At 35.9% G+C, this 14,524-nt stretch overlaps 1 protein-coding gene across 7 annotated transcripts in view; it reads right to left on the reverse strand.

Annotated features, from left to right (window-relative positions):
* DCDC1 (doublecortin domain containing 1) overlaps positions 1–14,524 on the reverse strand; it is a 301,614-nt gene that overhangs the window by 174,067 nt on the left and 113,023 nt on the right. For all 7 annotated transcript variants that reach the window (XM_039355979.1, XM_039355982.1, XM_039355977.1 and 4 more), the window contains one exon: positions 5,292–5,384. In XM_039355979.1, coding sequence (XP_039211913.1) covers positions 5,292–5,384 — 93 coding nt within the window. The remainder of the gene's footprint in view (positions 1–5,291; positions 5,385–14,524) is intronic.

Here is a 14,524-nt window from a genome sequence, read left to right on the forward strand (position 1 = left end):
CCCTGAGGATCAAAAGAACCAAAGATTGAGACTTGAATGTTTAAAGCAACGAGGATCTAACGACAAAGGAGCCAGGCCCCTAACACAGAGGATGGGATGTCTTCTACTGACCCAAATGACATCACAAGCAATAAAGGGAGATATATCTGCTGAAATAGAGGCTTTGCTATGTTGCTATGGAAACCAGCCTGGCACAAGAAGAAAGCCAGAATAAGACTAAAAAGAAAAACTTAAAACCATATCTAATGGATTAAAAAGACCTTGTGGAAATATGGATTGACTTAAGGTTTAAGATTTAGAGTTAGAAGCGAGAGAAAAATTGGTGATTACTAGAATATATACCTTAAATAGAGTAAGAATGTATTTTTTGGAATAATATGTTTATTTGTATGAAAATTATTTTGCAATGGAATGAGAATAAGAAAATGGAAGAGGTTTTAGAGATCTGGATTGATTTAACAATTAATTGAGCATGTTAAGTTAGTAAGATGATGCTTTGTGTAACAATAAGCCTGTTTTTAGACATGATATCTATCTGGATGAGATTTGAATTCTTCCTAATGGACTGAAATGATTTAATGTTTTGTATTATTTTGCTTCCTATAGAGATAGATTGAATGATGGATTGTATAGGTATAGGGTAGAGCAGTGGTTCTCAACCTGTGGGTCGGGACCCCATTTGGGGTCGAACGACCATTTCACAGGGGTCGCCAAACAAGGCTGTCCACCATTTTTTTCCCCTTTTCTTTGGCCACGCCCCTAGCACCTGGTGATGTATAAGTGGTTGGGGGTCATCACAACATGGGGAACTGTATTATGGGGTCGTGGCATTAGAAAGGTTGAGAACCACTGGGGTAGAGTAAATATTTGATTTCAATCAGAATAACTATTTTGTAGTGGAAGAAGAAATAAGAGAGATTTCTGATAAAATTAATGACTCATGAGATTAAGAACTAGAATACATTTGGAAGGGGTACCCGAAGTGATAATAGGCTTATTTAAGATTAAATTGGACTATGGTAAATAAATTAACAAAGTTTGAAAACAAGATTAGGATTTATAGAAATCTAATGTAGAAATGGATTATTTTAAATATATCATACTATTTGAGGGAAATAGAGAGGGAATATTTAATGTATTTACTTGAGTTATTCATATATGATTTCGTTTTTGGATGTTTGACTATCCCATCACCACGGTGTGTCTCGAGCACTTTTGTTGTAAAAGTTAAAAAAACAATAAAATTTGTTTTAAAAAAATCTGTATGACTGAATTTGAATGGTAGTTTAATGTGAAAATGTTCATCTTGGTTCATCTTCAAGATCAGTGTGGTAAGGAAGCAAGTTCCCAAAGCTTGTTTTAGATCTACTAACCTTTCATAAGATACTTATTGAGATAACTTATCAGAGGGCATCCCCATAAAAAAACAGAAAACAAACCAGAGGGATACTCTGTAGTTATTGTATCTCAATGTATCCTTTATGCAATAAATTAATTAATTGTGGACCTCTAAGAAAAAAATGATTAGTACATTGTCGAAGATCAAAATAGCAGGAAAAAGGTATTATTAATAGCACCATAGCGTTAGTAACATTTCCTAATCTTCTCTCTGAGAGAATAAGCTAGGCTACTCTATAAATCTCCACGAAGATAATGTTCCACTTTGCTTTATAGCAATTTTGCATTATTTCATTTGTAGAATATGCTGTCAAGTTCACAGCATGAAGCTTTGCAAAGAAAATCTTGATTTAATAGTTTTGCATTACAATATTTCCTGAAGAATCTTATGATTAGCACACTATGTCTTGACACTGTAAACTGCAGCTTTTCTATGGAAATAAGAATTTGGTTAACATTTCCTTTAGCATTATAGCAGTAAATGAAAGCAAAAAGGAAGGAACCAAATCTATTAAATATAGTGATTTAAAATACCGTAATTTGCTTACAGTTTTGATGAGTTTATTCAGCGTGAATTGTTAGGGACAATTTTTGTAACCTTTTAAAATATTGAAATGTATGAAACAAGCCTAAAATACACTGAGCAGAGTAGGTTTTTCAAAGGAGCCCTTTCCTTACTTTTAAAATCCTCATAGGTACACATAATCCTCAACATACGAGGGCAATTTGGAAATAAACCTCCGTTTGAGCATGTGCGAGAAATAGGCAAGGATAGCAATACCTGTCCTGTGGCGCCATGCGCAGTAGTTCAGTGGGCAGTAAGGAGTGGAAGGAGAAAGTTGTGTTGCAGATGACTCGTCCACTAGATGAATTGAAAATGAACCTTGCCATAGAAAATTCCGCCAAATGTAAAGTACGTGCAGTAATATGATTCCTGTATGCGAAAAAACTTGATGAATTGCAGCTGATGAAAGTTTTTTTGCACAAAGGAATCGTATTACTGCACGCACTTCACATTTGGCGGGATTTTTTTATGGCGGGATTCATTTTCAATTGATCTAGTGGACGAGTCAACTGCAACACAACCTTCTCCTTCCACTCCTCACTGCCTACTGAACTACTGCGCACAGCACCATAGGACAGGCATCGCTATCCCCGCTTATTTCTTGCACATGCTCAAACAGAGGTTTATTTCCCAATTGCCCTTGTACAACACAATTGGCACCAGAATTTCCCTTGCCAAGCCAGATGATTGTTTAAAAAGCTGTGCATGATTTAATAACCTTTTTTGCCACAGTTGTTAAGTGAATCACTGCAGTTATCATGTGGTCATTAAGCAAGTCTGGATCACCCCATTGATTTTCCTTGTTGGAAGCCTGCTAGGAAAGCTGCAAATAGTGATCATGTCATCCCAGGATTCTGCAACTATCGTAAATACATGCCAATTGCCAAGCAGTTGAATTTTGAATAAATGACTGTGGGAATGCTGCAACAGTTGTAAGGACAAGGACCAGCCATTAGTCACTTTTTCCAGTGTTGTTGTAACTTTAAATGGTTGCTAAATGAATGATTGTAAGTCAAAGACTACCTGTATCCACAGTGCCATTCCTACATTTTGACTATAGCTATTTGTTCTTATAGTGACAACATCCAGGGGCAGTTAGGCTGATTTCCTTCTGATTTGGCTGTCAAAATTTCAAACAGCAAACCTTGTTCCACAGTTTCAGTTGAACATGGAGGTGGGCAACTTCTCATTTTGTGGGATTGCTTTTCTCCATGACTTCCTACTTGGGCTGCACTGAGTCTGGAGTGTCAATCTTTATAGTTGGCTTTGAAGCCTTTTGCAAACTGACCTATTTCCTTTCCCCCAATCATTATGAATTAATATGGCAACTGGAGAGGAGAGGAGGTGCTTCCAATTTTTGCAGATTGTTATTTGTCGGTTTGAAAATGCACAGGTCGCCAGTGATCATTCTCACACGACTTCAGTTAATAATCATTAGCTGCTACAATAGTGTAATAATAATAATAATAATAATAATAATAATAATAATAATAATCAAACATCCACATCTGCCTATCCCAGGTCCTGGGTAAGGACTCGATAGGTAAACAAAATGCCAAATCCAGTCTGAACATCTGGCTGACTGTGCGATGATCCATAATAATAATAATAATAATAATAATAATAATAATAATAATAATAATAATAATAATAAGAAGAATAAGAAGAAGAAGAAGAAGAAGAAGAAGAAGAAGAAGAAGAAGAAGAAGAAGAAGAAGAAGAAGAAGAAGAAGAAGAAGAAGAAGAAGAAGAAGAAGAAGAAGAAGAAGAAGAAGAAGAAGAAGAAGAAGAAGAAGAAGAAGAAGAAGAAGAAGAAGAAGAAGAAGAAGAAGAAGAAGAAGAAGAAGTAGTTGGAAAGGACCTTGGAGGTCATCCAGTCCAACCCCCTGCTCAGGCAGGAAACCCTATATCATTTCGGACAAATGGCTTCCAGTCTCTTCTTAAAAACTTCCAGTGTTGGAGCATTCACCGCTTCTGGAGGCAGGTTGTTTCACTGGTTAATTGTTCTAACTGTCGGGAAGTTTCTCCTTAGTTCTAGGTTGCTTCTCTCCTTGATTAGTTTCCACCTGTTGCTTCTTGTCCTGCCTTCAGGCACTTTGGAAAATAGCTTGACTCCCTCTTCTTTGTGGCAGCCCCTGAGATATTGGAACACTGCTTTCATGTCCCCCCTCGTTCTTCTCTTCATTAAACTAGACATACCCAATTCCAGCAGCCATTCCTTATATGCTTTAGCCTCCAGTCCCCCAATCATCTTTGTTGCTCTTCTCTGTACTCTTTCTAGAGTCTGAGCATCTTTTTTACAGTGCGGTTACCAAAACTAGATGCAGTATTCCAAGTGTGGCCTTTCCAAGGCATTGTAAAGTGGTATTAATACTTCACATGATCTTGATTTTATCCCTCTGTTAATGCAGCCTAGCACTGTGTTGGCCTTTTTGGCAGCTGCAGCACACTGCTGGCTCATATTTAGGTGATTGTCCACTAGGAGTCTGAGGTCCCTCTCACAGTTACTACTACTATACTGTTTGTGAGCATGGCCCCATGGAAGGACCCTCAATAGTAAAACAGGAGTCAATAACATGACACGGCTGCTAAAATGGCAAATGCAATTATTGTCTGCCTCAATAAATACCTAATATCCAAATCAGAAAAAGCACTGGTCAGATCCCATCTCAAATTCCATGTGTTTTTTGGGGGGGAGGGGGAAAGAGGTTATAGTTTAAGAAAGTTTCAAAGAAACTGGACCAGCTGCAGAATAAGACAGTGAAGATGAGTAAAAGACTACAGATTAAATCTTACAAGAAGTGACTGAGAAAATGGATGGATGGATGGATGGATCGATGGATCGATGGATGGATCGATGGAAAGGCAGGCAGACACATTTTACACTTTTATTCTTTGCATTCAAAAAGTCCAGGTTCACTTTTTAGCATATTCAGATACTACTGTTAGTAAATACGAATGAAACCCTGTAGCCAGTCAATGTAAATAATATTGCAATAATCTTAGTGTAAGAAAGGCTCCTATGTTTTTGATATTGTTTTCTTAATGCCTGCCTGTTAGATTTTCAAGGTAGATCAGGCCAGGAAATAGAATTCAGGAAGACTAGAACTGTATTTTATTTATAAGCCTGTTTGTGTCTTTTATGTCTCTCCGTCTTAAGCCCCTGGGAATTGCAGAGGAAGAACTAGTCTGAAGTTCCCTGTACCTCTCTGAACAAAACACGTTTCAATAAAAGAGAATATATCTAACTCAAGGGAAACACTTAGCAACAGAATAGTATGTTAAATCTAGAAAATTATATATCATTTTAAAATATTTTTTTACTTACTTTGTGTTGTTCTGAGATCATTTCTTGCTTCTTCATTGATAAAACACTCTTGTCTGTTATTTTCTCTTTCTGGCCATCAGTGGCAAAATCCAGCTAAAATAGGACAACATATTTTCCATCAACTTTATTGAACCACATTCCACATTTCTGTGTTTTTCTACATAAAGTAAAAGAAAATCCTAACTTCCAATCCAATTCTGCTGTATGAAAGTTTAATAAGTAAACTCTCAGATACATTCTTACATATGATTGATATGCTTCACAAAATGTACAGATTGACTAGGCCTATAGGAGTTTAATCTTTGTATGTATGCCTTTGAAAAACCATATGTAGATGCCTGGATATCTAGTGGAACTAATATTTTCAAACTGGGAAAACATTATTCAGTGTTAATTGTAGCACTTCCAAGTATTAAAATCTAAAGAAGACAAGTCTCTTTTCGTCCTTTTAAAGACTCAATCGATCACTCACTAGAACAGTGGTTCTCAACCTTTTTAATGCCGCAACCCCCAACCGGTCGTAAGTCGAGGACTATTCAACTGGTGCAGCACCGTTTGCAGAATGGGACTTTTGGCGGGCTCAGCAGGGCAGAGACAGCCTGGACAATTCCTATGGGCTTTTGAAAGCCAATAGAATTAGACTCTATTCAAGAGAGTCTATTCTAGGAGCTTCCGGTGGGAGGCGACGGCGATGGCGGCTAGCTTTTAGCCGTCCAGCTGGGGAAGTGTCAGAGCCGCGGAGCGCAGCGCGCATCAGCTGGCCCGCGGCTCGGAAATCCCTTCCCGGGCAAAGGGAAGGGACAGAGAACGCAAGAGTAGAGGTAGAACCCCTGAACCCCCTCTGGATTTATTTCTAGAGGGGGTGAAAGGAGTGTTCCCTCGGAGCTCTTGCTGATCTCCGCCTCCCAGCTGTTTTTGCTTCCTAGGAAGCAAAAGAAACCGCCGCTTCTATCTCCGTGTTTACAGCATTTTGGTGAGTAATTTTTAAACGGACGGAGCAGTTTAAAGGATTTTTTGTTATATTTTAGGTGTTTATTTTTTTATCTTTTGATTTTTACTATTTTTCCTCCTTTTTTTGTTATACTAGTGAAAGGATTTAAGATGGCGTTTTGAAACTGTCGGAGTTTTTTTTCCTTTCTCTTTTGTTTTACTTTCCCTTTCTAAGGACTGTTTTTTGCTTCTGCTTTTGCTTTTGGTTTAGAATTTTTTCTTTTGAACTGTTTGCTCTTTTACTACTTATTCTTTGGATTTACTCTGGACTTTTAATGACTATAGTTTGTCTCTTTTTAAAAATTTTTTTTTTTTCTTTCCTCCTCCCTTTTTGGCTGGAGGGGAAAGGGAAGTGACAATTGTGCTTTTTAAAATGGCTTCAAAGAGGCAGCAGCCTTCCTCAGCACCTAAGGTTATTTCTTCTCCTATAACTTCCACTGCACAGCTACAACAACAATCTAAACATGTACCACCGGCTCAGCCACCACCCTCCCCTCCTCTACCTGGACTTTCAGTACAAGAGGTTAGAGGCATAATGGGAGAGATTGTAGTTCAAATGAGAGAGGAAATGAATCAATTTGTTTCACAGATTAAATCAGAAATTAAATCTGATCTCAAAGAAGAGATAACGGGGATAAAGTCTAAATTGCAAGAAAATAATAATGAACTACGACAAGATATATTGGCAGCTGTTTCAGGTTTGGCTACTGTGGTGGTTAAGCTCGACGCAAGGCTTGAGGAAGTGGAAGACAAAGTTGACTCTTTGGATGACAAAATTCAAGACGTGGAAAGGAAGGTGGACTCCTCACAAGAAGATATTTTGATGTTTCAGTATAGACAGATGGAGTATGCCCTGAGGATTAGAGGCCTCAAGGAAGATATCAATCAAGATTTGGTGGAGGTGGTCCTTACTGATCTGGCGCTGGCCTTGGATATGGATAAAGGAGAATTACAGAGAGAAGTGGAAAAAATTTATAGACTCAACTCCTGGATTGCTAAGCAGAAGAATTTGCCTAGAGATGTGGTGATTTACTTTACAAAGAAGTCCCTGCGGAATGAGATTATACAAGCCTTTTACAACAAAAGATTTCAGATTGCCGCCCAAGATGTCATCATTCTAAAGGAAATCCCATCCAAAATTTTAAGAAGTAGAAAAGACTTTGCTTTTTTAACCAATGAGCTTAAAGTTAGATCGATGCCATTTAGATGGGAAATTCCGATGGGTATTGTTTTGAGCCATGCTGGGACACGCTACAGATTGAACACAGTTGATAAAGCTAGAGATTTTTATACTTCGGTCCTGGGTGCAGGCTCAACTTCATCTGGTCGGAAATCTTTGAGTGGTAAGGAAGCTGAGCAGCAATCTGAGGCATTAGATTTGGTTTCCGCAGGGATGATAGAAGCGGCAAAGCAACGCCAGACGGAGGCTAAAGAGCAGAGGATGACTCGTGCAGCCTATAAGCGTAAAGAGAAGGAGCAACGTAAAAAAGAGCCCAAAGAGAGTTCTCCTGGAAGTGCTTCACCGCCGGTGGGAGGAGCAAGACCCAAGAGTTATGCAACACACGCAGCTCTGTCAGATTTTGATGGTGTCTTCTCCAGGCTGCGTGCCAAGGGAGATGGCAAAGTTTTTGACCTGGAATGTTAATGGATTGAATTCTCCTCAGAAACGGAAAAAAATCTTTTATTATTTGAAGCAACATACCAATGATGTTATTTGTCTACAGGAAACTCATATTTTACTTAAAGACCAGAAATATTTAGTTAATGCTCGTTTGGGATCTCATTTTATATCTCCTGCTCCTGGGAAGAAAGGGGGAGTTGTTATATATGTTAAACAAAACCTACCAGCTTGTCTGGTAGAATCAGATCCCCAGGGGAGATATGTGATGATTGAACTTGGTATATATGGTAAGAAAGTACTTATAGTTGGACTTTACGCTCCAAATCAACAACAGGAACAATTTTATAAACAGTTACATCAAAAAATAACTTTGCTTGATTATAGATCAGTGGTATTAATGGGTGATTGGAATGGTGTCTTAGATACACTAAGGGATAAGAAAGGTTCCTCTCCTTTTCTTAAACAAGCAAGGCTACCTAAAGCCTTTTTTGACATGAAAGAAGACTGGGAATTAAGGGATTATTGGCGGGAACGTAATCAAGAGGAGAGAGACTTTACTTTTTTTTCTGATAGACACCAATCTTTTTCAAGAATTGACTTTTTCTTGATTACCACGGACTTGTATAATAAAGTAAAGAATGTAAAGATTTTTCCTAGATCACTGACGGATCATAGTCCAGTTTGGATGGAGCTGATTCAAGAGAAAGAGGAAAGAAGATCTTGGAGAGTTAATGAAAATTTGTTTAGACAAGAAAAGAATGTTCAAAAACTAAAGGAGTGTTTAAAGGACTATTTTGCTTTGAATATGTATAAGGGGACTTCAATGTCAATGGTATGGGATGCAGGTAAAGCATTTATGCGCGGTGTTTTGATAAAAATGAATAATTTTTATAAGCGAAATCAGATTCAGAAACGTAGAGAACTTGAAGATGAAATTAAATTAAAAGAAAGGGCTTTGATTTTAAATCCTTCTGATGAGAGTATTAAAGAATCTGTAAAGTTATTAAGGTCACAATTTAATATGTTGATAGCAGATCAAGCTGCAACCAACTTATTATTTATGAAACAAAATACATTTTGTAATGCCAATAAGCCTGGGAGATGGTTGGCTTATCAATTAAGAAAGAAACAGAGACAAAGAATAATAGAGAAAATAAACTATAAGGGTAAATTAGTTTCTCAGAAGGAATTGATTAAAAAATCTTTTTTGGATTATTATCAAAACCTATATAAATCTACTAATATACAAATGCTAGATATAAATAAATATTTAGCTGAGGCAAGTTTTCCTAAACTGACTGAGGATCAGAAATATGAAATTAATGGTTTAATTACTAAGGAGGAAATTACCTCAGCAATTCAACAATTGAAATTAGGGAAAGCACCGGGTACGGATGGGTTAACAGCTGTTTATTACAAAGTTCTAATAGAGGAGATGATCCAACCATTACATGATCTTTTTAATGGTATTTTACAGGGTTTAGAGATTCCTCCTTCATGGCGTAGTGCTTTTATATCATTGATTCCAAAGGAGGATCAAGATCTTACCCTACCAAAAAATTACAGGCCTATATCTCTTTTAAATGTGGATTATAAGATATTTGTAAAAATTTTGGTAAATAGGCTTATGAGGGTGGTGCATCATCTTGTGCATAAAGATCAATCAGGATTTATAACAGGAAGGTATATGAAAAATAATGTCAGACAAATTATTAATTTACTAGAATATTTAGACAAGAACAACCAAGTTCCTGCAGGGCTCATATTTTTAGATGCTGAAAAAGCATTTGATCAATTGAATTGGCATTTTATGTTAAGAGTAATGGAAGAAATGAATTTTGGTGAAAAGATATTACAAGCCCTTACGGTAATATATCAAAAACAAACGGCACAACTTATTGTTAATGGAGGTTTGTCGGAGGTTTTTACAATAGAGAAAGGTACTAGACAGGGGTGTCCTTTATCGCCATTGTTGTTTGTTTTAACATTGGAAATATTATTGATCAAAATTCGAGAGTCTCAGGAAATTAAAGGAATATATGTTAATAAAAAAGAATATAAGTTGAGAGCTTTTGCGGATGACTTGGTTGTTACTTTGTCGCAACCTGATTATTCTGTAGTAAATTTATTACAGTTGATTCATCATTATGGTTTGGTTTCGGGTTTTAAGATTAACGTAAATAAGACTAAAATTTTACCTAAAAATATGTCGAGTCAGGAGAAGCAGATTTTGGTCAACTTGACGGGTTTTGAGATTGTTAATAAGGTAAAATATTTGGGGGTGATGCTGTCTGTTTCTAATGCAAAATTATTTAAAAATAATTATGAAAGGTTGTGGGTCAGGGTACAGAAGGACTTGAAGAATTGGGAAAAGTTGCAATTATCCCTCATGGGAAGAATTGCAGTGATAAAAATGAATATTCTACCCAAGTTTCTTTTTTTGTTTCAAATGTTACCAATTTTGAAAAATGAGATTAATTTAAATGAGTGGCAGAAGGGTCTCAACAAATTTATTTGGGCAGGGAAAAAACCAAGGGTTAAGTTTAAAATTATGCAAGACTTCCGTGAGAGGGGTGGACTTAAGGTACCAAATTTGAAATTATATTATGATGGGGTGGTTTTAACATTAATTAGTGATTGGGTAAATTTGACAAATTCTGAGATACTTTACTTAGAGGGATGGGATTTACTTTATGGGTGGCATGCCTATTTAATATTTAATAAAAAAATAGATTGGGCTTTTAAATCTCATATTTTAAGAATTTCTTTACTTAGGATTTGGAGAAAATATTATAAAAGTGATTTTAAAGTACCATTATGGGCTATACCTTGGCATGCGATAGAAGGAATAAAAAGAGGGGTTAAAATGGATATGGTGTCTTATAGACAGTTACTTAAATGGGATGGACAAAACTGGCAATTAAAATCACGGGAAGAGTTAGCACAAGAAAATTTTACTTATTCTTGGTTCCAATATAGGCAATTATTAGATAGATGGAAGATGGATTGTAAGGTGGGTTTTCTTAGAGAAGATGAAAACCTTATTAAGCAACTGAAGGATCAAAGACAAACCCACATTAAGAGAATTTATGGGGTTTTAGTTGAATTGGACTCAGAAACGGAACTAATTAAAGATTGTATGATTAGATGGGCGCAGAATTTTGGTGAGCCAGTTTCATTGGACACCTGGGAAACTATTTGGGTGAGAAATGTCAAATTTACTCAAGCACAGAACTTAAGGGAGAATTTTTATAAAATGTTTTATAGATGGCACCTTGATCCACAAAAAATGTCTTATATGTATCCTGACGTGCAACCCAAATGTTGGAGATGTGGTTATAAGGAGGCTTCTTATTATCATATTTGGTGGTCATGCAGAGAGATAAAAGCATTTTGGATTAAAATATGGTGGAATATCCAGAGAATTTTTAGAAGGAGGGTAAAATTTACTCCGCAATTATTTTTGTTAGGTATTGTTACAGATTGTGATACAAAGGAGGTTGTATTGATGTTAAACTTGATCACAGCCGCTAGGCTGTTAGTAGGACAATACTGGAAGAAGGAATCTTTGCCTACATTGCAGGAATGGTTTCTTAAAGTAGCTTATCTGGCAGAAATGGCAAAGATTTCGGCTTTCTTAAAGCAACAAACGCAAGAGAAGTTTTTTGCTGTTTGGGATAAATGGATAAAATTTATACAATTTAGATTGGGTATACAAAAATATTATATAGTTTTTTCATAAGTTTTATTTTCATATATATTATAGATAATTTTTTTATATATATAAATATAAAGTTTTTAATTTAATTTTTATTTTTATTTTTTAAGCCTATATTCTGCTCTGGGAAGCTCAGGGGGGGGGGAAGGGAGGGTTTTTTTTTTTTTTTTTTGGGAGGGCTGGGGGATGGGGTTTTTTTTTTTTATTTAATATATGTATTGTTTAGTTTTATTTTTCTGTATATGTTGTCTTTTGTTTTGTATTATTTTTCCTTTTTTGTAAAATTTATAAAACTTTCAATTAAAAAAAAAAAAAAAAAAAGAGAGTCTATTCTATTGGCTTTCAAAAGCCAATAGAATAAAAGGGAGTAGCACAGCTAAGGAAAAGGGGGGAGGGGGAAATGGCGGACTGCATTGTTTGGCAACCCCCGTGAAACGGTCGTTCGACCCCAAATGGGGTCTCGACCCACAGGTTGAGAACCACTGCACTAGAACAACATGAAACCATTATCTATCATTTCATGTAATATATCTAATGTTACCATAAGAAACACATGAATGTAATATCTAATATTACCACAAGAATATATGTAATTGATCACTTATTAGAACAACATGAATCTTCGGTTTCACAAGGTCTCCTAAAATGCAAAATACATAAAAATAAAAGTAATGTACAAATAAACTCAGAGGAGGGAGGGAGGAGGAAAGAAGGAAGGAAGGAAGGAAGGAAGGAAGGAAGGAAGGAAGGAAGGAAGGAAGGAAGGAAGGAAGGAAGGAAGGAAGGAAATGTATAATTTACTTGGGCCAATTATTTGTATTAAGATATATATGAAATATAAGAGAGCTAACCATATGATTACTATCATCTAGAACAATATAAACTGTATCCTCTCAATAACCTGTTCTGCATCATACATAAGGATTGAGGTAGATTAAGTTAATGAGATAAGAATAAGGAATTTTAGGATTGGAAATATTTTCAACAGTAATGTATATAGGATTACAGGTTGATTACTCCAAAGCCATAGCTTATATAACTATCTTCTAGTATCACTTTTAGTTTTGTAAAAATGCCTAACAATTATCAGCTGAGTGTTATCATTCATAATTAAGTTGGTAGATCTTTAAAACGGTTTTTCCTTTAATTCAAATGTTTACAAAAGGAATTAAATTCTGAATATAGAAAACATATTTCATTTTTTAATCAATGGGATTTAAGCAATCTTACATTTAGAATTTTAATCAGTGTTACCTCCAATTACAAGCATTGTAAAATGTTATCAATTTCTGGGAGACAGTGGAAGACCAGAGAGCCTGGTCCGCTATGGTCCATGGGGTTGTAAAGAACTGGACTTAGCGATTGAAGAACAATTTTTATGCTACTGGGAAACTCAACTATTTTTTAAAGAATTTTTAATTTTTTACCTTATTATTTTTTATAAATAGCTCAAGGCAGCAAATATACCTAATACTCTATCCTCCTCCTATTTTTGCCACAACAGTCCTGTGAGGTGGGTTAGACTAAGAGAGAGTGACTGGTCCAAGATCACCCTGCTGGCTTTCCTATCTAAGAATTAGACAAGATTAGAATGCAAATTAAGCCAGAACCTTAACCATTACACCAGACCTGCTCTCTACCATGTATACATGAACGCTATATTTATAACTATTAAAACTACATAGCTCATTGCATTTTAAACTGAATACTTTGATACCAAAACTCAAATTGTAAGGTATGAATGGATTGCTAGATATTCCACAAATACAACTCCAAAAACTTTGGATAACAGCACGACACAAAAGAAACACACAATCTCAACTTCACTCATGTATATATAAAATATAATGTGGCTAATTCCAGTGTTTATGTATTTCCCACTGAAAGCCACTGAACTAAAATTTAGATTGGGTTCTTCCTAATATGCTAATTAATTTAAAATATCCATAGAGACAATCGCATAGCATAAAACTTCTGTGTAATTTAAATAATCCTTAACAGTGTTTTACAAGGAGATCAATACATTTCAGTTTAAATACTGTGATAATCAGTTTCTATAGGTATTGATTGAATTTCCCTGTAGCCTGTTGCAAAGCAAAAGAGTGGGACAAATTGCTTATTTTTATATACAAAACAGGGTGATAAAAGGCTAGCTGCAGGTATTTTTGGGAAAGTGCATTTTAATAAGGATGTATTCAATGCAGGAACAAATGGAGTAAAAGACATTTGCATTATCAAGTTTGGTGGAAAAGCTCTGTCCCTTTCTAACAACAAAATAAATCATTTATCCAGACTGTGGGAAGTCAAAGTTAGTTGCTGAAAAGAGATCCATATATAAAACAAGTCAATAACTCATTGTGTGTTATTGTTGAGCTGAAGAAGCCTGCTTTCAAAACGTGATCCTGCTTCTCTCCAAATGAATGTCACTGTATTCAGAGAGTGGGAGGGAGGCTTTTTGTTACTGGCTGTTTCCTACTGCCCTTTACTTCTGTATGGGAAAGTTGCTCTTCGGTGTCCCTAGAAGTTTGTGCCTCAAATAATACATCACTTGGTGTTATACATATTAAAGGAAATGCCTTGTTTGCCTACATTATGCTGGTGCTCTGAATTTTGCTATGTTTACTTTCCTTAGAGACAGAACGTTCGCATAGGTTTATGTATCAAATCACAATTTTTGAAAATTGCAAGATCATTTTAATTAGAGCATCATACCTTCCAATATCAAGATTTGAAGATCTAGATTTTAAGTATTTATTCAAAATCATCAAAAGAGTTCAGCTGCTGGCAAATTGTGTTCATTCACCTTTCCAAACACATGCACAAGTACACTTCTTTCTCCTTCACTCCCTCTTGGATAAGTTTTCTCTACCTTCCATTGTTTATTCAGAAGAGGAAGGTTTTAGA

The sequence above is a fragment of the Crotalus tigris genome, unplaced genomic scaffold, assembly GCF_016545835.1.
Source record: "Crotalus tigris isolate CLP2741 ecotype Arizona unplaced genomic scaffold, ASM1654583v1 scf7180000018777.2418813, whole genome shotgun sequence".
Classification (NCBI taxonomy): Eukaryota; Metazoa; Chordata; class Lepidosauria; order Squamata; family Viperidae; genus Crotalus; species Crotalus tigris.